At 45.1% G+C, this 26,289-nt stretch overlaps 2 protein-coding genes across 3 annotated transcripts in view; one reads left to right on the forward strand and one right to left on the reverse strand.

Annotated features, from left to right (window-relative positions):
• The window catches only part of CDH23 (cadherin related 23), a gene marked incomplete in the record, with an annotated part of 580,971 nt that overhangs the window by 31,405 nt on the left and 523,277 nt on the right, over window positions 1–26,289 (reverse strand). The window contains 6 exon segments of the mRNA XM_074284882.1: window positions 176–283; window positions 1,127–1,336; window positions 2,333–2,466; window positions 6,048–6,228; window positions 7,155–7,274; window positions 7,584–7,805. Coding sequence (XP_074140983.1) covers window positions 176–283; window positions 1,127–1,336; window positions 2,333–2,466; window positions 6,048–6,228; window positions 7,155–7,274; window positions 7,584–7,805 — 975 coding nt within the window.
• VSIR (V-set immunoregulatory receptor) overlaps window positions 16,714–26,289 on the forward strand; it is a 33,238-nt gene continuing 23,662 nt past the window's right edge. Inside the window, exon 1 of one of the 2 annotated variants that reach the window (XM_074296898.1) lies at window positions 16,714–16,953. In XM_074296898.1, the coding sequence (XP_074152999.1) occupies window positions 16,878–16,953 (76 nt within the window). In that variant the 5' untranslated portion in view covers window positions 16,714–16,877. The remainder of the gene's footprint in view (window positions 16,954–26,289) is intronic. The other variant, XR_012487188.1, reaches the window with a different exon arrangement.

Genomic DNA, 26,289 nt, shown 5'->3' on the forward strand with positions numbered 1-26,289 from the left:
CAGGACTGTTGAGAAAAGCAAGGGGAAGAAAAAAGGACAATTCAGTCTAACTTGCTGCAGGGTACTTTCAGCACTGTGGAGAGCGCCTAGCTGGTGGGAGCTGGGTCAGATGTGGAGCGAAGTAGTCTCCTTCTCACCTTCCTATCTCACCCTTTGTCTCCATGACATCACTCACCCTCCTGGCAATGCGTGGGTTTTCCGGGTTGTCCTTCACAGAAACAGTCAGTTTATACTCTGGAATCCTTTCTCGGTCCAGGGGGCGGTTCACAGTGATTATCCCTGTCTGAGAAGGGGAAGATGTGAAATGAATATGTGTGTGGAGTGGTCTGGGGTGAGTTGAAGAGAAAGCCCCTCCCTCTCTCCCCCCGCCACCTCCCCCCCCCCCCCCCTTCTAAGGCCCTCCAGCTCCTTGACCCTGGAGGTAGATGAGTTGCAGCCTCTGTAGAAAACTCTGTAGGATTATGTTTCATGGATGAGGTTCATGACCTCTGGGGGGCAGTGTTTCCCAGCCTTAGTTCATATATAGCTATAAAGTTCTCCAAAGAAATTGGATTTTAATTTTTTATCATTTAACAAACTACCACAACAAAACATGCCATGCAATCCTTCCCCCCTCTCCCTTCACCAAATAAAGGGCTAGGTCTCCATAACAGAACAAGTAACATTCTGCTCTAAGACAGATCCACTGAAGTGGACAAACAGACCAAGGTGGGAGTACCCATGGAGCTCCAAGGAGGGATCAGCCTTGATAGGCTGAGTGGGCAGGAGGAGGCAGGAATAGGGATAGAAAGATGATGGTATTATTCAAACCAAAATGCTCCAGATCACATTTCCATTTAAACACACACACATATATTTTTCTTTATGGTTCTCAGGGTGGCCAAGGAAAAATAGGCAAAGGAAAGGAGTATGGTTCCTGCCTTTCTGATATGGTTGGGCATAATCTTGGAGCAGGTTCAATGAGCTCCCAGGAACAGCACACATGTCCGATGGGGTGATGTTGGGGGTCGGCTTGGGACAGAAGAGTGTGTCCGTGTGTGTGTGTGTGTGTGTGTGTGTGTGTGTGTGTGTGTGTACTGCAGGAGCCACTGCCCAAAGAGAGTCAAGAGGCAGAAAGGAGTCCCACCGTCGCATTGATGAAGAAGGCATTGTTCCTGTTGCCAGCAGTAATGTTGAAGGTGAGGAGGGCATTGGGGCCGCTGTCAGCATCACTGGCCAGAATGTGGGCCACAAAGCTGGACACCGGGCTGTTCTCACTGATGGTGATGTTCATGGGCAGATTCAGCAACACTGGGTCATTGTCATTGATGTCCAGCACGCGGATTCCCACCAGCATCTGGGGCAAGGGATGGAGAAGAAGCAAGAGCATGAGCCCGAGGCAAATGGAGAAGAAGAAGAAGGGAAAAAACTAAAAAAAAGAAGATTTCAGTTGATTAAAAATTGCTTGCTGTGTGTCAGCCACACAGAGTCTCTCCCCTCAAGAAACTTATAGTCTATTGGGAAGAGTCAAGAAGTAAAAAGAAAAAGATGAAAGGAAAGAAAAGGATAAAAAAGAGGAAGATGATGAAGCAGACGAGGAAAGAGGGGGAGAAGGAAGGGAAGAGAAGGAAGGGACTTAGAGGAGGGAAAACGATCTGGCAAAGGTTCCCAGACATGAAGGGCTAGACCTCACCATAGATAGTGCTAGTTAAACTACTTAAGGCACGAGGGACAGAATCCTTCTTGCTGTTCTGTGTAAATGATATAATAACAATACTGTAGTAATAACAAATAATAATAATAACTAGCATTTACATAACATTTTCAGGCTTGCAAAATGCCTTATCAATATAATATTATTCAATCCTTGCAGCAACCCTGGGAGGTAAGTGTTATTATTATGCCCATTTCACAGATAAGGCAACTGAGACAGGCACAGATAAAGTGCTTTGGTCAGCATCAAATAACTAATTAGTGTCTGAGGCTGGAAGATGAACTTGGATTTTTCTGCCCTCAGGCCCATTTTTTTAGTCACTCTGCCACCTAGCTTGCATGAGCGAGTCCTTATGGTTATGGAGCAAGTCTATAGTGGGAGTTCTGGCTCCTAGAATGTAGACCGCTGCTTCCCACCAGGAGCATGGGAGAAGCCGAAGGCCAGGGACTGCGGAAGCTTGTGCTCACTCTGGGGGTGCAATGAGAATAGGTCTTGAGGTAAAAGAAGATGGCTTTCTATGGTCCTCTTGTAATTTTGGATAGAAGGAAGTTGCCCATCAAGGGTCAGAGGTAAGGGAGAGGAGAAGAAAAGGGCAGCTGTACGCCAGAGATCCATCTACCATTCACCACACAGACTCACCGTAGAACTGAGTGGAGGGATCCCCCTGTCCCGAGCACAGATGGTGAGGTTGTAGAAAGCGATGTTTTCCCGGTCAAGCTCAATATCCTTCCTGACTCGAAGCTCTCCCTCCACAGGAGAGATCAGAAACTCACCTGGAGACCAAGATAAGAACCAGGTTCAGAAAGCAGCAAAGGATCAGAGTCTCGTTCCAGCTGAATGTAGCCCAGCCTATCCCCTTCCCATCTTTCCCCTTTCTCAATGAAAATTCATATAGCTTGGCCAAGGGGAAGAGGGGAAAAAATGTCCCACTCCTCTCTTCTTGGCAGGGTAATAATAATATCCCAAGTCTAAGGTTATGCATTTACACTTAGACCAAAAACCATAGACTCACGGAAACCTGGAATTGTAGGAAACCTTAAAAACATCAATCTAGTCCAGCCCCCTCATTTTACTGATAATATCATCAATATATTATATATATATATTATATTGACAATATATGTAATATTGTCAATAGCTAGCATTTATATGGTCTATACTTTATGACTTTTATCTCTCTGGAGTCTCACAACATCCCCAGGTGCTACTATTATTCCCCTTTACAGAGGAGGAAACTGAGGCAAAGATTCAATGATTTTCCCAGTGTCACAGAGCTACTAAATCTCTGAGGCAAGTTTTGAACTTGGTACCATTTCTGGGCCCATGGCTCTGCCTAGTGTCATTACCTAGTTGACTATCTGAGCCAGGAAAGGTAAAGCCATTGGCCAGTTGCCCGTAGGTGACCCTCTCAGAGAGGGCAGGGTCTACACTGACATCCCCCACTCGACCTAAGCCGAAGTCTGTTCTGTTCAGGCCCCTTCGGGTCTGCACCAAACTCTGACTTTTCCACATGTCCACACCCTCAGTGACAGGTGACAGGCCTACAGTTTGCAGGGTTTGAACCCTTTTTGTGCTCAGTTTTTAGAAACTACTTTGCTTGCTGGATTAATCGCCCTCTGGACTTCTACCCTTTTCAGAGACTTGTCAGAGCAGGCTGTAAGGGGTAAGACTTTACATTTCACCTCCCTCTGTTTGACAGCTGGGAGAAACTGAGGTGCAGGGAGGGAAAAACATTTGCCCAGAAGTCACAGAATCACAATGGAGAAGTGAGCTTCCCCAGCCCTGTCTTGCCTCCCTTAGTCTTCCTCCCTTTCTTTCCCCTCCTGGCTCCTCCTGCACGACTTCACAATGACATAACAGACAGGTTTCCCAGCCACCCCTCCTACGGCTGTATTCCTCATATTCTTCCCACCTGGCCTTCACTCAGGGAAGTCCCTCAGCCCCTTCCGCCCCACAGCAACAGGCTGCCAAGTTTCCCTGAGGGGCCGACGGATGTTGGGGCAGGATTTCCTGAGCCTGATGGTCTGTGTCTCTAAAGTAGTGGGGATTCCCACCTTCTCCAGTTCTTAGGCGCTTTCTACCCCACTCCCCCACTGTCAGTGGGGGTGGGGAGGAGCAAGGGCTTCCCTGGGCACGATGGTCCCTCAGATGGCAATCTCTAGCTTTAGTTCTCAGTGCAGGAGATGAGCCAGCTCCACCCTGTTAATTCCCCGTGGGAATGGGCAGACTGAAGCTGGCAGCTCAGGACAGGGTCATTGGAAGGAGAGCTGGTCCATTATAGGGTGGGCGTCAAGCCTGGAAAAGGTGGGCAGGTAGAAGGCCCTCCAGCCACCACTGATATACTGAAGGCCCCATTGAGGTGTCTGGCCCCCTCAATCCTTGATGACCTTTTGGGGACCCAGGCATTTTAGGTGGCCGAAGTGCTGCAAGGAACCAGTTCATCGAGTCATACCCAGATCAAATATCCAAATGATACTTGGATGGGATTGAATAGAAGTGATGTCAGCTCCCAAGTACTGCCAATGATTTTGTGATAATATTGGCTTACATTTGGTTTATGAACCTTACCCTGGGCCTCTCCTGGGCCCATGGATAGATTTCACAAGGTTGTGAATTTATTACAATAACTAGCTATTAGTAGATTAATAATTCCATTAATATTAATACATTATTAATATGAATGTATTTTAATACTCTGATAGCTGCATTTCAGTTTTCCTTTTTACTCCTCTGCATTTTATTGTACACATTTAGGAACATGATTCCTAAGGAGGACTCTGATAGAGGTCCAGGCAGTAAGTGGTATGTTGGTAAATATTTAACAACTGGCTTTTCTGGAAAAAAATTGTATATACTACACACTAATAAGTTGAATCTGCATTAAAAACATTTCCCCCAGTACTTTCTCAATTCTAGACAATCAACAAAACAATTGCTCAAGTTCTGATTTGTAGTGTTTGCCAATTTCTGGGGTATAAATGTTCAAACTGAAAATTTAACAATTGGCTCTCTAAAGCAGTGCAAGATGGCTCTAGAATGACCTTAAGTTCAGAACACACAAATAGCTACAGAGATAGTAAAGAGGAAAGTGGGCTGGAGAGCATCAGACTTGAAATCCCAAAGGTCTGAGTTCAAATTGTGCCTCTGACACTTCCTATGTGATCATAGGCAAGTCATTTCACTGGGAGCTTCAATTTTCCTGGTAGGAAAGCCTATCTTCTAGAGCTATTTTGAGACTCAAAAGAGATTGTTATGTACATAGAGAAAATGCTTCACAAACTTGAAAGCAATAAGTAAGTGCCAGCTGTGACTTAGGGTCAGAACACATTGATTTGCTATCCAGCTGGTTCCTTGACATTTACTAGCTGTGTGACCCTGACTATCATTTAGCCTTACCCCTGTTTCATCACCTCTTTCCTCACAAATAGAATTAATGTCATGAGTGACGAAAGCACCATGCAAAAGTTCATTATGTTAACCTTAAACCACATAAAGATAGACACTATTAAGGTTACTACATTATTATTATTATTTGGATATAATTGATTCCATCATAACCTTTTCTGTTCTGTAGTCTCCTCTGAGGGAATGGTGTGAGTATTGAGGAAATTAATTTTTTACCTCAAAATTTTAGAAAACATTTTAATTCATAAAATTCATAAAATGTCCTTTCCTCTTTGTGGCCTTTCCTGGTTTCTCCCATGCTTGCAACCCCCAGTTAGGAGTGATCTTTGTGCCCTGTGAATTCTGACAGCCTTGGTGTCTTTCTCAGATATATTTATATTTGTCTATATTCCTCATGACCTTGGATAGATTTTAAGCTCCCTTATGTATACTGCACAGGGCCTAGCATGCAGGAGGCCCTTAGCTAACTCTGGCCAACTGAATTGCCATCCCATCATCCACTGGCAAAGAGCAAGTCCTAAGGGAGCTTGGATGGGAGGAAAGGAAAGGTCTGGAATAGACCCAGGCCAGGAGGGATTCTGCCACTGATATCAGATTTAGGGTTTAGAGCAAAAAAGGGATTTTAGAGATCATTTACTAGCTGTCTGCTCTTGGAAAGTCACTTAACCTCAGTTTCTTCATCTCTGAAATGGGGATAACACACAGTTGTTGCAAGGGAAAGGCTCTATAAATCTTAAAGACAGATAAGTGAAGTATCGCTGTTTCCGTGTTTGTGTTTGGAGTTTTTAATGAATATATTATATGTTTACAGGCAAAATAATTTGCTCTTGGGGATGTCATGAAAAAGGGCAATCTGTTGACTGGCTTGGGGACATCCACCTCTATGGGATGGGGGAGGGATGAAAGTAGCTCCCTTTTGGGCCCGTCCTGGCCCTGCAACCTTACTCACCCAGAGGGTCCCCATCCACGATGCTGTATTCCACTTGTCCATTGGGGCCCGAATCCAAATCTCGAGCCCGGAAGGTCCACACCCTGGGCCCAGGCTGGCCTTCTGTGACATCAAAAGGTCCCTCATATGCCCGGGGAAAGATGGGCACGTTGTCATTAATATCATTGACATTCACCAGCACCTGTAAGAAAATGGCGGTTTAGTCAAGGCTTACTCAGCCTCTAAACTCTCCAGGCAGTCTCAGGAATCCTGAAATCCTTGTCACATCAAAGGGACGAATTTCTCCACCTTTCCCTCCCAGTCTGCAACAAGACAGAAAGGGCTGTAAATACCCCACAGGGCTCTGGAAGCTCTGGGGTCAGAGGACAAGACTAAGTCCTTCTTTTCATCGTTTCAAAAGGCTTTCAATCCTTGAAGAGAATTCTCATGTATCTTTGAGCCTTTTTTTTTTTTTCTTGCAGGGGGAACATCCGCAATTCTTTCAACCTATTCTCCTATGGTATGGATTTTGCCCTTCATCATTCTGACTCTTGTCTAAACACCCCTCCTAGACCTTGAGCTTGACTTCTTGAACTTGTGCAAGACTTTACATTTATACTGACCACATTTCATCTGATTACATCCAGCTCCGTTTTCTGACTTGTTGAGCTCTTTGGGATCAATCATCCCAAAAGATGAGTTAAAAGGCTCAGATCCTAGCTCTGGCACTGGTACCTAGAAATCACTTCACTTCTCTAAAATTCAATTCCCTCCTCCAGAGAATGGGAACAATAATTACAGCCTGTTTACTCCAAAGGCTGGTTGTGAGGAACAACTGAGATACTTTTATAAATTGGAAAACACTATTAGGTGATACTGATTTTTTTATTACTCATTCTGAGTATTTTTAACTTCTGTGATCTTCCCAACATCCCTGTGAGGAAAAGTGGGGTAGATACAATTATTTCCATTTAACAAGTGAGCAGACTGACTCCTGTACAGGTACAGTGACAGCCCCATAGTCATACAGAATGCCATGGGCTGTTTTCATGAGCGCAGTGCCCTTCACCCTCTCCCCACTGCAGAGTTGTTGGGGACCCTTTTCAAGGTGGAGGGGCTGTCACATACCGTAGTGGTGGAAGTGAGGCGGCGAGACAGGATCGGGCACTGGTCAGTGGCAGTGACAATTAGGGTGTAGAGGCCATGGCTGATCTCATAATCCAGCTCCTTCAGAGTACTGATGACCCCCTGGTGAGAGACACACAGAAATGATGATCAGAGGGCGTGGGGAAATAGTCCAGCTGCCCCGGCAGTGGATGACCCTGCTACAGCTGACCGGGGCCAACTAAAGAAGGATATGGGGCATGACACGTTCCTTCCTCTGGGGCTCTCCTCTCCCCCAATGGGGGCCTTGCTTTTCCCTCTCCAGCTGAGTCAGCCCCTGACTCTTTCAGAGAGAGTCCCCCTTGCCCATGAAGTTCCCCACAGTGGAGTCAGCGACTGCCCCTCCCAGACAGGGCAGCCATGCCCGTGTTCTCCAACCAGAGGAGTGCTGACCGTGACGCTATCCATCTGGAAGGTGTCGATGATGTTGCCAGCGATGATGGAATAGGCTATGGTGCCGTTGGGGCCCTCGTCCGGGTCAAGGGCCTGCACTGTGAGGAGGCTGATGTTGAGGGTGTCGGGGCCCTCATCCAGCAAAATCTCATAGCGGGGCTGTTGGAACATGGGCGCATTGTCATTCTCATCCACGACTGTCACGTAGACATGGGTGGTGGCCTGTGGAGAAAGCCAGGAGGGGAGAAAAGAGTCAGAACAGGGGCTTCTCCGGCAAAATGGCCAGGAGCTCCCCTACTAACAAGAGAAGCAGAGAGCCGTCAATTCAGAAAAAAAAAAAAAAAAAAAAAAAAAAAAAGAGCAAAGAAAATTCACTTTTAATCCCCAAATCCATATCTTGTAAAACTGGATGTGTTTTATCATAAACCAACAAGCATTTCTTTGCCACTGGCCTGGCACTGAGGAAAAAACAGTTAAAGACCTATAACAATAATGTTATTAAATATTATATGAAAAGCCTTATAATCTTATTTCCATCTCTATCTCCTCATCTATTTATGCATCTGTGTATCTATCTATGTATCTATGCATCTATGTATCTATGTATCTATGCATCTATGCATCTATGTATCTATGTATCTATGCATCTATGTATCTATGCAGCTATCTATGTATCTATGTATGTATCTATCTATCTCTCTATCATCTTTTCTAGTTCTTTTCTAGCCCAGGTGAGGCTCACTTCATTATGTTATGGCAGTAATGGAAGGAGGGAGAAGGCACTGGTAGTCTGCAGTGGACAAAAAGCTTGTGTACAGGTAGGGTTGGGCTATAAGAAGGCAGTGGGTCATCCGCAAACTAGAGTTGAACCAGGGGACTATAATTTATGATCTCTCTCTGTCTTTGTCTCTGTTCCTCTCTGTCTCTCTCTGTCTCTGTCTCTGTCTCTCTGTCTCTGTCTCTTTCTCTCTGTCTCTGTCTCTGTCTCTCTCCACACACACACACACACACACACACACACACACACACACACAAATACATGCAGAGAGGCTCACTGTTTCATAAGAAGTGGCGAAGAGATGAGAAGAAGAAACTTGAGAAGACTTATATGAACTGATGCATTACAAGGTGAGCCAGGAGAATAACTAAAGCACTGAAAATAAAGACAACTTTGAAAGACTTAAGAATTCTGCTTAAGCAATGGCCACCAATCACAGCTCCAGAAGACTGACATTTTTTACCTCTTGGCAGAGAGTTAATGGACTATGTGTAAAAAAGAAGACACATTTTCAGAGACATCCAAAGCACAAATTGGCTTTGCTTCACTATACTTATTTGTTTTAAAAGAGGGATTTATTATTATTATTATTTTTGAATAGAGAGAATTTTTTGGGAAGGGAGTGGGATGGAATTACAAAAAAAAGAAATGAAAGAAAAAAGTATTCAGGAAATACTTAAAAAAATACACAGAAGAAAGCAGAAAGAACTACAGAGGGGAATCCACACAAAACTACCATCCATATCCAATCATCTTTTTTTTGCTATTTTTATGCAGAGAAATGTTCATGTGTGCTGATCTTTATTAAGTTTATAATTTAAAAAAAAGGAAAAAAGAGGACTGAGCGGCACTTTTAGCTTCTTTTTCAGATAGTCTGGTGATAGGCTATTAGAGTAGAAAGATTGCTTAGAGGCCATCTTGTCCAAATTTTTCATTTCACTAGCTGCATCCTGCTCTTTCCATCCTTATCTCCTTCTCCTTGTTGGCCCAGGCTATTTTACCCCTTTTGTGATGCAGGCTCATGGACACAGCCAGCCAGGTAGGCAAAGATATTAAGCACTGTCTATGTCTGAATGGATACTCCACTTTAAGGTTTTGTTTTATCTTGGAGGAGAGAGGCCTGCACCTATGATTCAGTGATATTACTAATAAACTAATCTTTAACTTATCTTAGAGAGCTAATAATGAAGCTGACTTTTTATTTTTTTCCTGCCCCATAAAGAGCCCCTACTTTTTTTTTTTTTTTGGAGGAAACGGAGACCTTGAGAGTCCAGAAATTACCTTCATAACTACTTCATGGTAGGATTGGAATTCATTGCATCCATTCTGCTGTAGCATGCTTGTCCAAATAGGTGATCTTGCTATGCCCTAGCTGCCTGTGAATGACCCCCGCTGCTCACCAAAAAAGATCTCTCCTACCATCTGCTGCTGTGACTGAATTTGCATTATTAAAGATTCATTTCTTTGTGTCTGAAAGGCTTTTCTAATAGACCCTTATTAAAATATAAAAACCTTGGGGAAGGGAAAACCTTTATCAATTAACTATTTATTGGAGATCAGCTGACAGCCGGTTAAAAACTGACTCCTATTGAGTAAGTCCCCAGACTCAGGTGGAAGGGGGTGGGGAAGGTGCTAGGCAAACTTCTCGACTTCCCAAATTTGCCTTGCTAAGGACAGAGAGGCTTAATAAATGCTTGTTCTTTTCCTCTCTCCAGGAAGGCCAGGAAATGGGGATATCTGATTAAACTGACTGGTCTGGCTAACAATGACTACACTTAAAATGTGTAATCTATTTAACTCTCAAGTTCTATTGGACAGTACTTTATTTTTATTTATTTTTTTTTCTGAGGCAATTGGGGTTAAGTGACTTGCCCAGGATCACACAGCCAGGAAGCATTAAGTGTTGGAGACCAGGTCCTCCTGACTTCAGGGCTGGTGCTCTAACCATTGCACCACCTAGCTGCCCTAACTACTTTATTTTGATTCTGATGAATCAAAAGACACAAAATCTGATTGGTCTTTGCATTATCACTGCATCTGGGGGCTGAGAGTTGGTGTAGGATCCAGATGGCACCTTACTTAAAGCTGAGAAGTGGGATGGTCATGGTATAAACCAATTGTAGATTTAAAACTGCAAGGGATCTCAGAGGCCATCCAGCCCTCCCTCATTTTGTAAAGGAGAAAATCATCTGGAGAAGTGAAAGTATCTGATTGAGACCACACAGGTAGTAAGCAGGTCCTTTTCTGGGACTGAGTACCCCCTTCACATCCCTCCCCCCCACTCTGGGCTCTCCATGTTCCACCAGCTTTTCAAAAATGCTCAGGCATTGAGCAAGCGGTGAGTGAGATTTCTGCGTGTTCCCCACAAGTTGGGCAATGCTCCCTCCACCCTCAGTTCCCAGCACCCCAGTGTTTTCAGACTTCATGATGCAATCTCCGAAGGTTCTGTGGTTCTTGGGGCAAGGGGAGCTCTTCTGCACCTTTCTTCCATTTTCAGCTTCTCCTGCAGTCCCTCCTCAGAGCATCTGTCCATCTCTTTGCTTGCCTGGGGCCTGAGCTTTCATGGTGAAATGTGAGCAGGACCCTCAGTCCCTTCCCCTAAATCCTCCTCTTCCTCCAGCCTGGTGGGAGGAGGAGTTGGACAAAGGTCCTTATTCTTTGATGATTGAGGAGCTGGAGGTCCCTGTCGCCTGGAAACCAGCAAGGTTCATCTTCATGAGCCCAGAAAATTCAGCAGCCCAGAAAAAGGGTCATGAGACATAGGAACACAGACTTGCCTCTGAAAGGCATCTCCCAGGCCATTGACGCCAACTTCATCATGGTACAGATTGAGGAAATGAGATTAAGGGCCAGATGAATAACTTCCCCAAAGTCAAATTGCTGCTGATTTATGTGAGGCAGATTTTGAACTCAAACCTTGTGGACTCCTGATTCAGCAGTCTATCTTCCAAGCCACTTAGCTGTCAAGGGGGCAATCTCCCTCAGAGAACGTGGATCAAAGTCTTACTCCTCCATCTACTTCTCCATCAACTCCAACCAGGAGGAAAAGGACAGACTGCAGGGAGCAGGGGAGGGAGTTGAAGGAGGGAAGAAACTGAAGGGATCACTTTTCCTCATCACCTTTGGGGTACTAGCTAGCAAAAGTTGTTTATAGGAAAGAAAGACAGCCCTAGTGACTTGAGAGCTGGTCTCCCTCCTGCCAAGGATTCATTTGTTTCCAAGATCTTTAAGATAAGAACACTCCTTTTATTTCTTTCCCCCAATGGTCTACCCACTGGTACCCCCAAAATGAACTTTTTATCATGAGAGAATAAAAACTATTATTTTTAAAGGCATGGTTTTGTGAGCAGTCAGGAAGGGAAGCAGTGAGCCTGTGCATGAGGGGTACATAATATAATAAAAAAGGGGTTATTGGTTTTAAGATGTGAAGATCTGAATTTGACGTTGAACTCCAGTTCTGACCCATTGAGCCTCAGTCTCTGTAAAGTGGGGGTTTTGGAGCACTTACAAATTGCCCTGTGGTAGCAGTTCTATTTGTGGTGGCAAAGAATGGGAAAATGAGTGGATGTCCATCAGGTGGGGAATGGCTGAATAAGTTATGATAGATGGATGCAATGGGATATTATTGTTCTACAAGGTATGACCAGCAGGCTGATTTCAGAAAGGCCTGGAGAGACTTACATGGACTGATGCTGAATGAAGTTAGTAAGTATTACATCCTACACAGTAACAGCAACACTGTAGGATGACCTACTTTGATAAACTTACTTCTTCTCTGCAATTCAGTGATCTAAGACAATTCTAATAGCTTTAGGATGGAAAATGCCATCCACATCCAGAGGAAAATCTATAGAGACTTAATGCAGATGGAAGCACACTGTTTTCATCTTTTTCTTATGTTTTTCCCTTTTGTTTTGATTGTTCTTTCCTAATAGGAATCATATGGAAATATGCAAAAAATGAATGTACATGTATAATCTAAAAAATTTTTTTAAAAATGTCCTGGCTCCAAGTCTAACCATCTTTCCAGTGTGCCATACTCCAATGTAGGGGAGCCGAGTTTCTAGGACTATAGATGCAGGACCTGGAAGGCTCCCACTGAGTACAATTCCCATCACTCTATACATAAGGAATCTTGAAGGCTCAAGATCACACAGTTAATAAATTAGAAGTGAGATTTGAATCCAGATCCTCCATACTCCATACTCAGGGGTGTTCTGCTATATGATGGTACTTCTCCAGGTTTCACTGCCACTCATTCTTTATTACTCAAATTCAGAAACACCACAGCTTAAATGGAATCCGCTAAGATATAACTAGAATTAACCTGATAAGCTAGCTATGGCATAGGATATATGTATTATCTCCGAGTCCCCAGAACGATGTTAGACAATATTGTCTTATTACATTTTTAGGTAGAATTTTCCTCAGATTCCACAATGAGCCCCACATTGGTACAAACACTCATCTTTTGAAAGAACCACAAACTTTTTTAGGTCAACAAGGAGGCTCCCATTCATCATACTTGTAAAAAGCACTTAGTGCAGTGCCTAGTACACAGTAGGTGCTTAATAAATCCTTGTTCCCTCCCTCTATTCTTTCCTCCAGAATGGTCAGGAAATGGGAAGATCTGATTCAACTGGATGGTTAACAACAACCACACTTGAATATGTAATTTATTTAACCCTCAATCTCCACTGGACAGTAACTTATTTTTATTTTTGATGACTCAAAAGACACAAAAATCTGACTTGTCTCAGAGTCATCCCTGCAGAGCAGGCAGAATTTGAGCTGCTTGGCTTCCTGGCTCTGGATCAAATAAGGAATTTACTAGGCAGATCTTGAAATGAAATAGCAAATTCTATCGGACTAGGGGGCATGAACCAAATTCCTTTGGGCAATGGAAAGCTGAATGAAAGTGCCCTTTTCTTGTAAGTAAATGCACAGCCTTCATGATCGACAAGTAAAACAATTTCAAGAGGTTGTCCTGAGGTCATCTCTAGAGCATCCGGTCTACATTCTCTTAATTTAGAAGTCACACTTGCTCTGTCACCAACTCAAACGTCTCCAGAATAGTAAGTCTCTTTGTTTATTTCTCTAGTTTACTATATGATGGCTCTGTGAAAGAACACTTATGGTCTCAGAGAAGTCATTCACCTGGATTCAAATTTTGATTTTGCCCATGCCAAGGTCAATATCATCATCATCATCATCACACTCCTCCTCCTCCTCCTCCTCCTCCTTCTTCTTCTTCTTTCCCAAGCACTTAGTGCAATACCTGGTATATAGTAAGTGCTTAATTGTTGTTTGTTGGCTGACTCTGTATCTCCCATCAAATCACTCTAAGCTGCAGATTCCTTATCCACAAAATGGAGTTGAATTCATTAAAGTCTCTTCCAGCTTGAACCTATGATCCTGGGGTTCTGTGGCTGAAAACCATTTTGTCCATTCTCTAAGAGTTTGGCTGATCATTGGTTTGCAATATTGCAACATTGACTAGGGGTATTGTGTCAACATGAAAGATGCCTTCAATACAACTTTGTAGGGTGAATTCAGTTAGGGAAAGGGGGGGAAACCTTGAAGAAGAGTCTTAGATCTCAGCTTAAGCTCTGTAGGGGGAAATATCTGGAATCACCTGCTGCAGAGAGACAGATCACAAGCCAGCTGCCAAGGGGTGGATCTAGGTGGGTTCAGACCAAAGAGGATGGTCATTGAATAGCTTCCTAGGGTAACTAGGACACTCTTATCTGCTCCATAAAAATCAGAGCTGTTTCTACCTGCTGAAAAGGTTTTAGTACAGTACAGTGGTTAGAATATTGGACTAATTTTCATGAATTCAAATTCAGCCTCAGACACTCACTAGCTGTGTGACTCTGGGCAAGTCACTTAATCCTGTTTCCCCATTTGTCAAATGAACCGGAAAGGCAAACCAGTCTAGTATTTCTGGGCCCCCCCAAAACCCCAAATAAAATCACTGTGAATTGGATGTGACTGAAATGACTGATACTTTGCTGAGGTTTTGCAATATTGTTTCAAGTCTCTGAGATGAATCTGCATTTTCATGAAGATGAAGGCTGAAATACAGTCCCCATGAAACCTAATACATTTTTAATCTTAAGGTGGAAAAAAGAATGGTTCTATTTCCTTGCAGGTTGCATTATTTTTTCAGTTGGGTCTAACTCTTTGTGATCCTGTTTGGGGTTTTCTTGGCAGAGATAGATACTGGACAGGTTTGCCATTTCCTTCTTCAGACCATGTTACAGGTGAAGAAACTTAAGTTTTGTCAATACAAGTTTTATCCTTTTTTTTTTTTTTTTTTAATATCTCTAGCACTTAGCCTCTTGGCTGACACATATTAAATGCTTAGTCAATGTTTGTTGCCTGACTCTGTGTCTCCAATTAAATCACTGTAAGCTACAAATTCCACATCCATAATATCAAGGAATTGAATTCAATAAGATCTCTTCTGGCCCTGAATCTTTGTGCTTGAAAATCATTTTATCCTCTCTAGGAGATCTGTGAAGACGTTAAGTCACTTGTCTGGGATCACCCAGCTAGTAAATATCTTGAATCTAGTAAATTAGTAAAAATTTAAGTGAGTAATTTAGTAAAGTGTAGTAAAAAATGTAAATTAGTAATTAGTAAAAATTGCCCAAAAATCTAGTAAAGTAGAAGCTAATAAATATCTAAATATTTGAACTCAAGCCTTCCAGAGTCCAGTCTCAGCACTCCATCCATGGCACCCCAGAGAGCCCTGTTTTCAGGAGACATTAGAGAATTACGGGGACCCTACACTTAGGCTTGCTTAATAGTAAAGAACAAGCCTCAGAGTCAGAAAGTCCTTAATCTAAGTCTTGCCTCTGATACTCAGGCTATTTGCCTTCTTTGTTCTCTGACAGCTCCCTGTGATTTTAAATGTGCTTTATTCACACAGAGGGAGAAAATGTCCATCTTGGGAATGCCCAGTCTACACGGATAAAATCATAAATGTGGATAAGAAAAAAAGCCAAATACTACAGTTATTTTTGTTGAGCTCGGATTGGATAAACTGCTGCTGAGGGAGGGGCTTTCCCAGAAACAGGGAAACCAATCTCTCTTCTGCTAGAGCTGGGGTGCTTCCACCCTTAGATCTGCCCAAACTCCCTCCTTCCCTCACACTTTAGTCACCTTCCCCTGGTCAGGAGTCACCTTGCATCTGGATGATGAATGCTCATTTGAAGCTCTTTGTGAAATTACCAAGGACTATGTGTCCTCATATGGGAAGTAGGGAAAAAAAAAAACCCAGCTGAATTGGGAGTCAGAGAACCTGGGTTTGAATTTTCCACCACTGTCTGCTGTTTCACTGGGCAAATGACTTGACCTGTCTGTGGCAGTTTCCCTCCTCTCGAAAACCGAGGGGGTGCATTCGATTGCCCCCTAATTTTCCTTCTAGCTCTACACCCATGACGCTTATGCAGAACTGGGAACCGAAAGAAACCAAGACCTCGTCCCTTCAGCCAACGTGCTGCCTCCTCCTTTGCTGGCCCATATTGTGGGCCCCAGGCTTAGCCCAGAGCACTGTCTTAACCGTCTCTTCCAGTGCTGGGGCAGATGCTCATCGATTTAAATGTTAAATATTTAAATTTAAATTAAATTTTATATTAATTATATATGTAATTTCTGTTAATTAAGTTTAAATTTTAAATGTTTAACTGTTTAAAAGAGCAAGTTCCCTGACCCCAGCTGTTGTCATGCTAGGGGGTGCTTATTAAGACAAAAGGTATTGAAATTTATCTTTGCCGTAAGCATCCGCATGATTTTCAGGTCCCAAGCCTGGTTTGTTTCCGTGAACGGCATTGTGACAGTTCCATTACAGCCACTCATTTTGCCCGGGCCAGCCTTGGTGGTGGAGAAGAGCTCGGGGATTCTCCCCCTTTGTGTGAGCACAATCATTGGGGGAGCCCTGTCCTCCTCCACCACTCTTAACCAGTGCCCCTAGCTCCCTGCCTATTTTCCTGAATTCACAAAAGATCATAGATTTTTTTAATAAATAAGTCCTGGTCAGGGGCAGATTTTCACACGCAGTCTTTAGACTTTGTGTTGGTTTGATGTTGACTCTGGCGGCACTTATCAAGGCCGCGCAGTTACCGCAGTGAGACTTGTGTCTGTCTTGGGGGCTTTCGGTCTCACACTCGGAGAAACAAAATGAGTTCAGGGTGAGTGTGGCCGCCGCGGACGGAGGAGCAGGGACGGGAGAGACGGAGACAGGGACAGGGGCCGGGCGACGGTGAGGGCAGCGCGGCGCCGGCCGCACGGAGGGCTGGGTTTCCCTCTCACCTCCGGGGGGTGCTGTCCCTCTCTATCACTCTCACTGGCTGGCGGAGTTGTGAGGGCTCAGCCACTCAGAGAGGTTTCCTGCGAGCCAGGACAGCTGTCCGGGCGCTGTCAGCCAAGTTCTCCGCCGCCGCCCCGGTCCTGTCTGGAGCCCCGGCAGCCCCCTCGCTCCCGCCAGGACCGCGGCCCGTGAAGCCCCCGAGATGGACTTGCCTCCAGGCGCTGTCCTTGGCCGCTGGCGGGCCCTGCTCCTCGCCCTCCTCCTGGCTTCCCCCAGAGGTGAGTCCCCATCTTTCCTTGCCCCCTCTGACAGAGAAGAGCCCGGACTCCCCGTCGGGGCCGGGCCGGCTGCGGGCGGAGGCGGAGGAAGGGGCCCCGCTGGGGCCGGCTTTCCCCGCAGCGGGGCTCGGCCCCGTGCCTCCGGCCCCTGCGCCTGACACAGGGCACAAGTCCGGGGAAGGCTGAGGCTGGAGCGGCCGGGGAGATCCGTCGTCCAGCGGGGCCCGCGGGCAGGGGCGGGAGGATCCCGGGCGGCCGGGGCGGGGCCGGCGTTGGGTTCGCTCTCGGCGGAGCCGGCCAGATGTTGACAACTCCCCGGGCAACCTCGCCGCCGCCGGCCTGGGAAGGAGGGTTTGCCGCCGACTCTGCCTTCGTCCGCCCTTGCTGCAGAGTGCCGGGCTCCCCAGCCTTCCCCGACGCCCCGGCCGCTCCCAGCACTCCCCGGGAGCCCCTGGAGGGGGGCGCCCCGGGCCCCACGGCCCTTTGCCGGCCCGGCGGGCCCGGAGGAGTGCCGCCGCTGGGGACGGAGCGGGTCTCGGAGCAGGAGAGACGCGCTCCATCGGCACCCTGGCAGGGCTCTGCAACCTCCCGCTGCTGCGGGGGCTTCTCTGGTGTCAGGAAGGAATCTCCCCTGATGTGCCCGAGGGAGTGTCTGGGCAGGGGGTGCTCCCCTGAGTCCAGGACTGAGGTTCCAGGGCGCGGGAGGCAGGGGAGAAGCTGAGTCCCTGTTGGGGGAGAGCTGGGAGACTCACGGGAGGGGGCAGAGGCAGCCCCCCTCGGAGAGCACTCTGGGGTGACTCCGGGGATCCTGGAGCTGGAAGCACCGGCCGCCTCCAGTCTCTCCTTGGCCAGCTTTCTCTCCCTACAATGCCAAGTGCTCTGAGGTGTCTGGGGAGGCGGGGGTGCCTTGGAAGACAGGACCACAGCTGCTATTTCTTTTGCCTCTCCCCCTTCCCCGCACATCACTTGTCCTTGCACACTGCCCACAGAGAGCTAGCTCAGTCAAGTGGGGGCACCCCGGGAACAGTGCCCCTCTCCATCAGATCTTTGTGGGGCAGAGGAGCCTCTACTTTCCTGTTAGAAACCCAAACCAGAGGCTTGGCCATCCTGGAGAGAGGAGAGGCTAGGGGGGGGAGGGGGGGCAGAGTATGGTCTGGCTGTGGGGAGGCCCCCTGGGGTTGGGGGTGTGTGAAAGCCAGACCCGCTGGATTTGAGGGAAGGGGGCAGGGCTGTAGAGAAAGAATGCAGGGGGCTGGGTACAAGCCCAGAAATGGCCTCACACACTCCACTCTGAAGGCAGCCTCTTATCTTTGTCCTTAGGAGGCCCAGGCTCTGGGGGCCTCTGATAAGCAGAGGGTTATGGTCGGAGAGAGCAGGGAGCAGGCTAAGGTGGCAAAACAGGGAGGCTGCATCCCACTGACCCAGAACCCAAGGAGGGAGGGGATGAGAGACCTCCTTCCCAGTGACAGCCAACGGTGACAGAGATGTGGTAGAGAGAGGGTGAGGGGAAAGCAGCGAGTCTCAGTAACAGATGAATTCAGAAAGTGTTTTTAGGAAGTAGTGGAGTAGAGGGGGGAGGGGAGAGGAAAAAGGAAAGGGAGAGAAAGACAAGAGCAAGAAATCGAGGAGAGAAAAGGAGGGAAGGGGAGGAGAAGGGGGGAGGACAGAGAGAGAGAGAGAAAGAGAGAGAGAGAGAGAGAGAGAGAGAGAGAGAGAGAGAGAGAGAGAGAGAGAGAGAGAGAGAGAGAGAGAGAGAGAGAGAGAGAGAGAGAAGAGAGAGAGAGAGAGAGAGAGTGAGAGAGAGAGACAGAGACAGAGAGAGAGAGAGACAGAGATAGAGACAGAGAGAGAACTTACACTTTTGAGTGTTTTATAATTATCGAAGGACTTGTCCATTCAATATGCCCTTGAATCTCACAAAAATCCTGTGAGGTAGGCACTGAAGGCATCACTAACCCCATTTTACAGATGGGGAAACTGAGGCTTATGGAGTTTAAAGGGCTTGGCTGAAGACCAGGCAGTTAATAAGAGGAAGAAATGAGACCAGACCAGGCCAAACTCCTAGGTGGGTGTTTTTTTTCCAAATAATAACAGTGTTACATTAAGGTTCACAAAGCACTTCACAAACATTACTTTATTCGATCTTTACCTGGGAGGTGGCTATTTTTTTCCCCATTTTAAAGATAGGGAAATGGAAGTTGGAAGATTTCAGCATCCTAAACATCTTCCCCATTGTCACCCAGAGAGTATCAGTGGTAGAATTTGAACTTGGGTCTTCCTGACTCCAAACCTACTACTCTAACCTTGGGCCACCTAACAGTCATCATCACCCTTTCTTCTCTCCCTGAAATGATGTCCTTTGGGTACTTCCGATTTCCTAATGTCACTCCAGAACATCAAGCTGGGTCACTCTGTCCCTGCTGCCCTGCCCTCACTCTATGGCTGTGGAGAATGGGGCAAAGAAAAGCCAAACAAACCAGCCTGGAGATGATGAAGAGCTGGGCCGGGGCAGGGAGCTCAGCCCTGCAGACCGGGAGGGAGGCAGCTTCCTCTCTGGGAGCTCCCCATGGGCCAGTGCACTGGATTTTAGTCCTTGAGTCCTCTGAGACTAGTGACGGATGCACAGTTTGAGCTGTGTTGGGTCATGGTGGTGGTGATCCTCCACTTTCCTGTAATCACAGGGTCTCCATGTCCTTGTGGAGGAGGGACCAGAGGGAAGAAAGACTTCCTGGCACTTAGAGTTGTCTGCAAGGCTGTCTTGCTCCCTTCACAGGAGATTTTCCTGTGAGGTGTTCAGGGTCCCTTCCAAGGAAGGGCAGGACTAGCTGGACTGAGCTCTTCCAGTTCTAAGACCTGGAGCCCAGACTCAGGGCCACAGGTTCTCCCAGCACAGAAAACTGTATTTGACTTCAGAGAGCCTGAATTTGAATCAGTTCTTTCTTACCTGGGTAACCCTGTCTCTGGGCTCAATTCTCCCCATTTGTAAAATGGGAAGGGCTGGCTAGGAGAGATTTTCTAAATTCTTTTTCCTATTGGAAAACTTGAATTTTTTTTTCAATGACCCTTCAAATCCAGTTCTATGCATGGAGAATTAGGATAGTTTTCTAATTAGGATATAATTAAGATAGGATAGTTTCCTAATTAGGATACAATTAGGCTAGTTCCTAACCCAGAGGCTCACCCCATTGCAGGGCCAAGAACTCTGAATTTTCACTCTGTCATAGACTTCTCCTAGAGATCCTGACACCAGAAAACTTCTTGTTCCTGATGGTCTCAGCTTAATAGCTGTGGCGTCCTGGGTTACACAAATATTCCTTTTTTCAGAGGTTCCATGGGATGGTTAAATGTTCAAAGGTCCTAAAAAGAGCTGTGGTCTTAGAAAAGCACCCCTGATTTGGGAGTTGGGAGACCTGGAATCTGTTCTCAGCTCTGCTGCTATGTGTCCTTGAGAAAACTACCAACCTTCCATGAGTGGCTGTTCTCTCACCTGTAAAATGGGGCTAACATCCCCAAACTATATTGTGTCCATTAAATAAGAGATAGGAAAATAATCTGAAAAAATGCAGCATTCTGCAGATTTGAAGGGGAACCTTAACATTAAGTGCTTTTTCTAATATTATGAGTTCAATATCATTCAATTCAATAAGCATGTGTTAAGTACCGACTGTGTACAAGGTACTTTGCTAAGTGTTGTAGATGCAAAGATAGAAATAAATGTAGTCCTTGCCCTTAAGAAGCTTACATTCAACTGGTGGATAATCCACGAGGTATGCTACAGGTGGGGAGGGGGAGGGATCAGAATCACAGAGAGTCCTGATGATTGGTCAAGGACTTGGGGTATGTTGTGGGAGCCTTTCTTTCTCTGGGATGGCAGAACCGGACTGGGAAGATAGGAAGGACATGGATGGGGAAAGATGGCGGAGCTGGCTCAATGAGTAGGATGCTAGACCTGGAGTCAGAAAGACCTGCATTCAAATCCTGCCTTAGACACTTAATTTGTCTTGCAACCCTGGGCAAATAACATAACCTTTCTCAGTCTCAATTTCCTCATCTATAAAAGGGAATTAAAAATAGCACCGACTTCCCAGATTATTATGATGTAAAATGAGATAATATTTGTAAAGTACTTTGCAAACCTTTAAGTGCTATATGATTGATGCTAGCTACTATCTATTATTTATGATGCTTGAAGATCTTTCCCTGAGAAAGATGGGTGGGCAGCCCACGATGGGTAGACAGAAGGAGTTGGTCCAGAGAAATGGAGGGCCTCTTCTCCATTTTTTTGGTAAATATAGCTAAAGCTAGAAGTCCAAGTCCAAGGAAGGGGGAAAATATATTTGTTAATTTGAAGTAGCCCTCTTTCCTAGGTAATAAGCTCCATGAAAACAAAGGCTGTTTTTTGCATCCCTGGCTTTGACATAAGATCTGACATATGCAGTAGATGCTTACTAAATGCTTATCGATTTATCACAGAATCTCATGAATGAGAATTCCGATGTGATCTAGGCTAGTAGCCCTTTATAATTCACCTGAAAAATTTAATGAAAAATGAAAAAGCTTTTGCTTGAAGCCTTCTAGGGAAGGAACTCATTCCCTCCCCAGACTGGCCTTTCTCTGTCTACTTCTAACTGTTAAGACACTTTTTCCTTTCATCAGTCCCAGATTATTATATCTCACTCTTCATCCATTACTCATTCTTTTTCCCTCTGGAGCTAAAGAGAGCAAAGCTAAACTCTTTTCCAAGAGACAATCCTTCAAATAATTGTCCCCCACCCAACTTTCTCCCTTTCTTTTATTTTTTTTTATGAGCAAGATGACTTTTATTTCCATCCTTAATGAAAATCACATCATTATTTAAGAATATTTGAAAAATCCTGAAATAATTTAAACTGAAAGCACAGAAGAACAAACAAAAATCTGTAAAATCTTAAAGGGAAAAGATACTTTCAAGGATGAGAATAAATCATGAGCAAGTTTCCATCACCAAACGCCATTCGGAACAAAAGCAATGCCTTTTGCAATAGTACCAGTTGTGCAAGCCACATTATATATTTTTGTGATAAAAAATGCTGGAAAGGATTCCTTTAAAAAAAAGTTACTAAAGAATACATCACCTAGTTCACCTGCAGCACTTTAAATCTGGCAAAGCTTAAGTCAAGATATCATAAACCTTTTTTTTGTAAAAGTGAAACACCCAAAGTTTTTTAAGGTTCCTCATACAATGATGATCTCACAGATCCCCCACCATCTGGCTTGTCCCCTCTGGATGCCTTCTGTAGCTTCCAACATTCTGCCTGGAAAGGAGCACCCACATCTGAGCACAGGCTTCCCATGTAGCAGGGGAGAGCGCAGTGACAATATTCCCAAGTCCATTCTAGGCTAAAACTGCTTTTTAATGTAAGCTGAAATTACATTAATTTTTTTGGGGGGGGATGGGGACTGGAAAGGGAAGTCCTAGTCTTCCCTCTACAGCACCTCAGATTGTGAAAGTCAGTGGTGCAACTTCTGATGCAGTCATGGTCAAGTTACGCAGATGGCTAGAGTAACCACAAGGGCAAGAGGTCCTAAGCCCTGTCCCACAGGACGGAGGCTTCTTCTTGAGGTCAGGGACATTTATGTCTCCCTTTCATGTTTGCAAGTGAGGGTTACATAAAATCTCATTGACTCCTCACCACAACCCTGGGAGATAGGTGCTATTATTATCATTCCCATTCTACAGATGAGAAAATTGAGGTAGATGGAAGCTCAGTGACTTGCTCTGACTCACTGAGGCTGGATTTGAACTCAGGTCTTTTGACTGCCAGTGTTCGGTGCACAATGGCACTATTTGGCTAACCTGTAATACGCCCTCTATCCATGACTTCCACAGTTGTTGTCCCCAAAGGGACTTTCTTAAGGAAAAGGTCTGACCATGTTACTCCTCTACTCAATAAACTTCAATGGCTCCTATTGACTCTAGGATCAAATAGTATTTCATATTCATTTAATCCTTTTAAAATGTCTATTTTTTGTCCTCCAAGATGTATGTAATGATAAGTAGAGTAATGTAACTGAGGACATGCTAATAAATGCTTCACAATGAGCTCTTGAAAACACACAACACACTTTTAATATTTAATCACAGAATGATTGTGGGATAGTAAAGGGTTCAGATCCAGTCTCTGATACTTCCTGGCTGTGTGACCCTGAGCATGTCACTTAGTCCCTCTCTGCCTCAGTTTCCTCAATTGTAAAATGAGGCTAATAATAGCACCTACCTTTGGGGGTGTTTAATGAAGACCTAATGAGGTAATATTTGTAAAAAGTGCTTAATACAATGCCTGGTGCGCAGTAGGCATTCCACAAAAACTCCACAAAACAATACACAGACCTTGACTGGGAGCATTTGCTGCTTTCTGAGATGTAAATGCTCACAGTGAAAATTTAACAATCAGCTCTTTGAGCTGGCTCCAGCACACCCTTACATGCAACTTCAGACAACCTTTGTAAACGTACAAATATTGGAGGCTGGACGTGTCCACTTAAAAACATCTTATTGGCCTCTGTCTCAGGCTGCTGGCAATTATCTTCTCATGCTGCGATCCCAGAATTGTTGATTTCAAAAGCCCTCAGTGGCCATTCCTTCTAGTCTGTCCACCCCTGATAAAGGATCGCTAATGAGGCAGGTGGTCACCCAGCCTTTGGTTCTGAGAAAGCTGTTGCCACTTTTTGGACCATTTTCATAGTGAGGAAATTTTTCCTCCCATCAAGCCTAAATTGGCCCCTTTGTACCTTGCTCACTTTCTGCCTCTGTCCTCTGGGTGAAATACAGTTCCTCTTTCATATGATACCTTTTCAAGCACCTTATGACAGTCATCCTGCTCCTCCCCTTCTGGCTCCCTTCTCTTCTCTAATTAAACACTCCCGGTTCCTTCAGATAATCCTGTTATTGCACCATCTCAGAACCTTTCACTCTTCTGGTTGCCTTCCTCTGCAAAGTCTCATTTACCATTGTCCTTCCTAATTTGTGATGCCAGAAGTGAACCAGATGCTGAGGTTGTCTGGCTGAGGTGGATTGGTCACTTCCTTATTCCTGGAGACTTCATCTCTCTTCCTGTAGCTCAAGTTTTCTTGGCTTTTGCATTAAATACTGAAGACTCCCTGAACTTGTAGTCCCACTAAGACCCTCAGATCTCTTCCAGACAAAACTCCTCTTAACTATGTTCCTCCCATTTTGTGCTTGCTTGTGAAATGGATTTTTTTTTTTACTCCAAATGTACACTTTACATTTATCCTTATTACATTTCACCTTATTAGATTCAGTCCAATGTTCTAATCCAGGAATTCTTGACCGTGTGTGTGTGTGTGTGTGTGTGTGTGTGTGTGTGTGTGTCTAAAACCCTTTTAGCAGTTGAGTGGAATCTATGGGATGCCTTCTCACAATCATGTTTTTAAATGAATCAAATAACATACATAATTTTTTTTTTTTTTGCTGAAGTAATTAGAGCTAAGTGACTTGCCCAGGGTCACACAGCTAGGAAGTGTTAAGTGTCAGAAACCAGATTTGAACTCGGGTCCTCCTGACTTCAGGGCTGGTGCTCTATCCACTTCACCAACTAACTGCCCCCAAATATATAACTTTTTTTTTGGCTAGGCAGTTGGGGTTAAGTGACTTGCCCAGGGTCACACAGCTAGGAAGAGTTAAGTGTCTGAGGCCAGATTTGAACCTAAGGGTCCTCCTGACTTCAGGGCTGATATATAACATTTTAAAGAAAGCCAATCATATTGAATGGAAATATATATATTTTCCCCAACCAAATTTGGATCCTTTGGTGGTTTTCTTCCACTTCAAGCATTAGTCATCCCCCCTTTTTAGATCTTTTTAATATATAGTGTTTAAAAAAATCTCTTTTTGTCTATTGGCTTTTCTTGCTGCCCAGCTCATCCCTGACCTCCCACTTCTTCTAGCATCCCTCGCCTTTGTGTTCATCCTTTGGCACTGCTCTCAGGGCCTGATTCCTTCAAGAATCTAAGTTGTTAAGACTGGGGGGCGTCCACTCTGAGTTGGATCTTCTCTGCTAAGGAAGAACCCACCGGACTGCTCTCTCTGTACCAGTCTCCTTGTCTTTGGAGGAGCAGGGATGGAGCTGCAAAGTCTGGATCCCTGATGCTGGAAGCCAGTCATTACCGTCACACGTCCTTATTCTAATGCCTTAGGAAGGTGCTCCTGGGTTCTCAAAGGCTCTGCCAGCAGCTAGAGAGACTTTGAGTCAGTATCATTCACTAAGGGCTAATTACATTCTACTATATGTATAGTAATATAGATATTATTGTATCTGCTGTTGGTCAGTCCTGGTGCCTTAAAGGCAGAGGATCAGTGCTCTGGGAGGGTTTTGGGTACGGCAGTTTTCCGGGTTTTGATCTGGGCTGGTAGGTGGGAGAAACTGCTCTGAGGAAATCATGGCTCCCGAAGCACTGGAGTTGACAGGTGTATCATGATGTGCACTCACAAAGAACTTTAAAGATGCTCCTGTTAGGTTCTCCTGACAATCCTCTGAGATAGGGAAGAGATGATCTGATTATCCTAATTTAATAGGAAATGTAATTTCCTATTTAATTTTAGATTAAATTCCAAATTAATAGGAAAACTCTGGGGTCCAGAGAGGGATAAACTTATTCATATAGCTAGAATTCATGTCTTCTGCTCCAAGTCTGGGCACTTCCCCAAATACCTCATTCTGCAGGTAAGATGAGCCTGGTCTGGAGAGTAAGAGCTAATGTTAAGATCCAGCTCTCAGGGACAGGATTCTCTTGCTGCAGGACACTACAGGGGACAAAATGTTTAATACTCGTCTAAAAAGAAGGACAAGAGGCAGCTAGGTGGTGCAGTCCTGAAGTCAGGGGGGCCTGAGTTCAAATGTGACCTCAGACACTTAACACTAATTGTGTGACTCTGGGCATTTCACTTAACCCCAATTGCCTCAGTAAAAAAATAAAATAAAAAATGAAAAGAAGGCCAAGAGGAGGGCTGGGGATTGGCAGTGGGATCCTTGAGGCCATCTTCCTCTTCAATATGGATTTTTAAAGTGCTCTGTGCCAGGTGCGAAGCTGTCAATCTTGCCGTTATCACTGTCAATGATCGCCACTCACGTCGACCATTTTTATTATCATCTCTATTCTCTGGCATTATTGGGGCCCCTTTGGTTCAGGGTGTTGGGTGAAGGGAGGAAAGCAGCCTTGGTCCTCTCCCTGTTGATGCATGCAATCTCAGCCACACAGGGCACAAGTCACCGGCTTCCTGTCCATGTACATCCATTCAGGGTCCTGCTGGTCCATTGTAACTGCCAGAGCTCTGAA

This window comes from Sminthopsis crassicaudata, chromosome 2, assembly GCF_048593235.1.
Source record: "Sminthopsis crassicaudata isolate SCR6 chromosome 2, ASM4859323v1, whole genome shotgun sequence".
Classification (NCBI taxonomy): domain Eukaryota; kingdom Metazoa; phylum Chordata; class Mammalia; order Dasyuromorphia; family Dasyuridae; genus Sminthopsis; species Sminthopsis crassicaudata.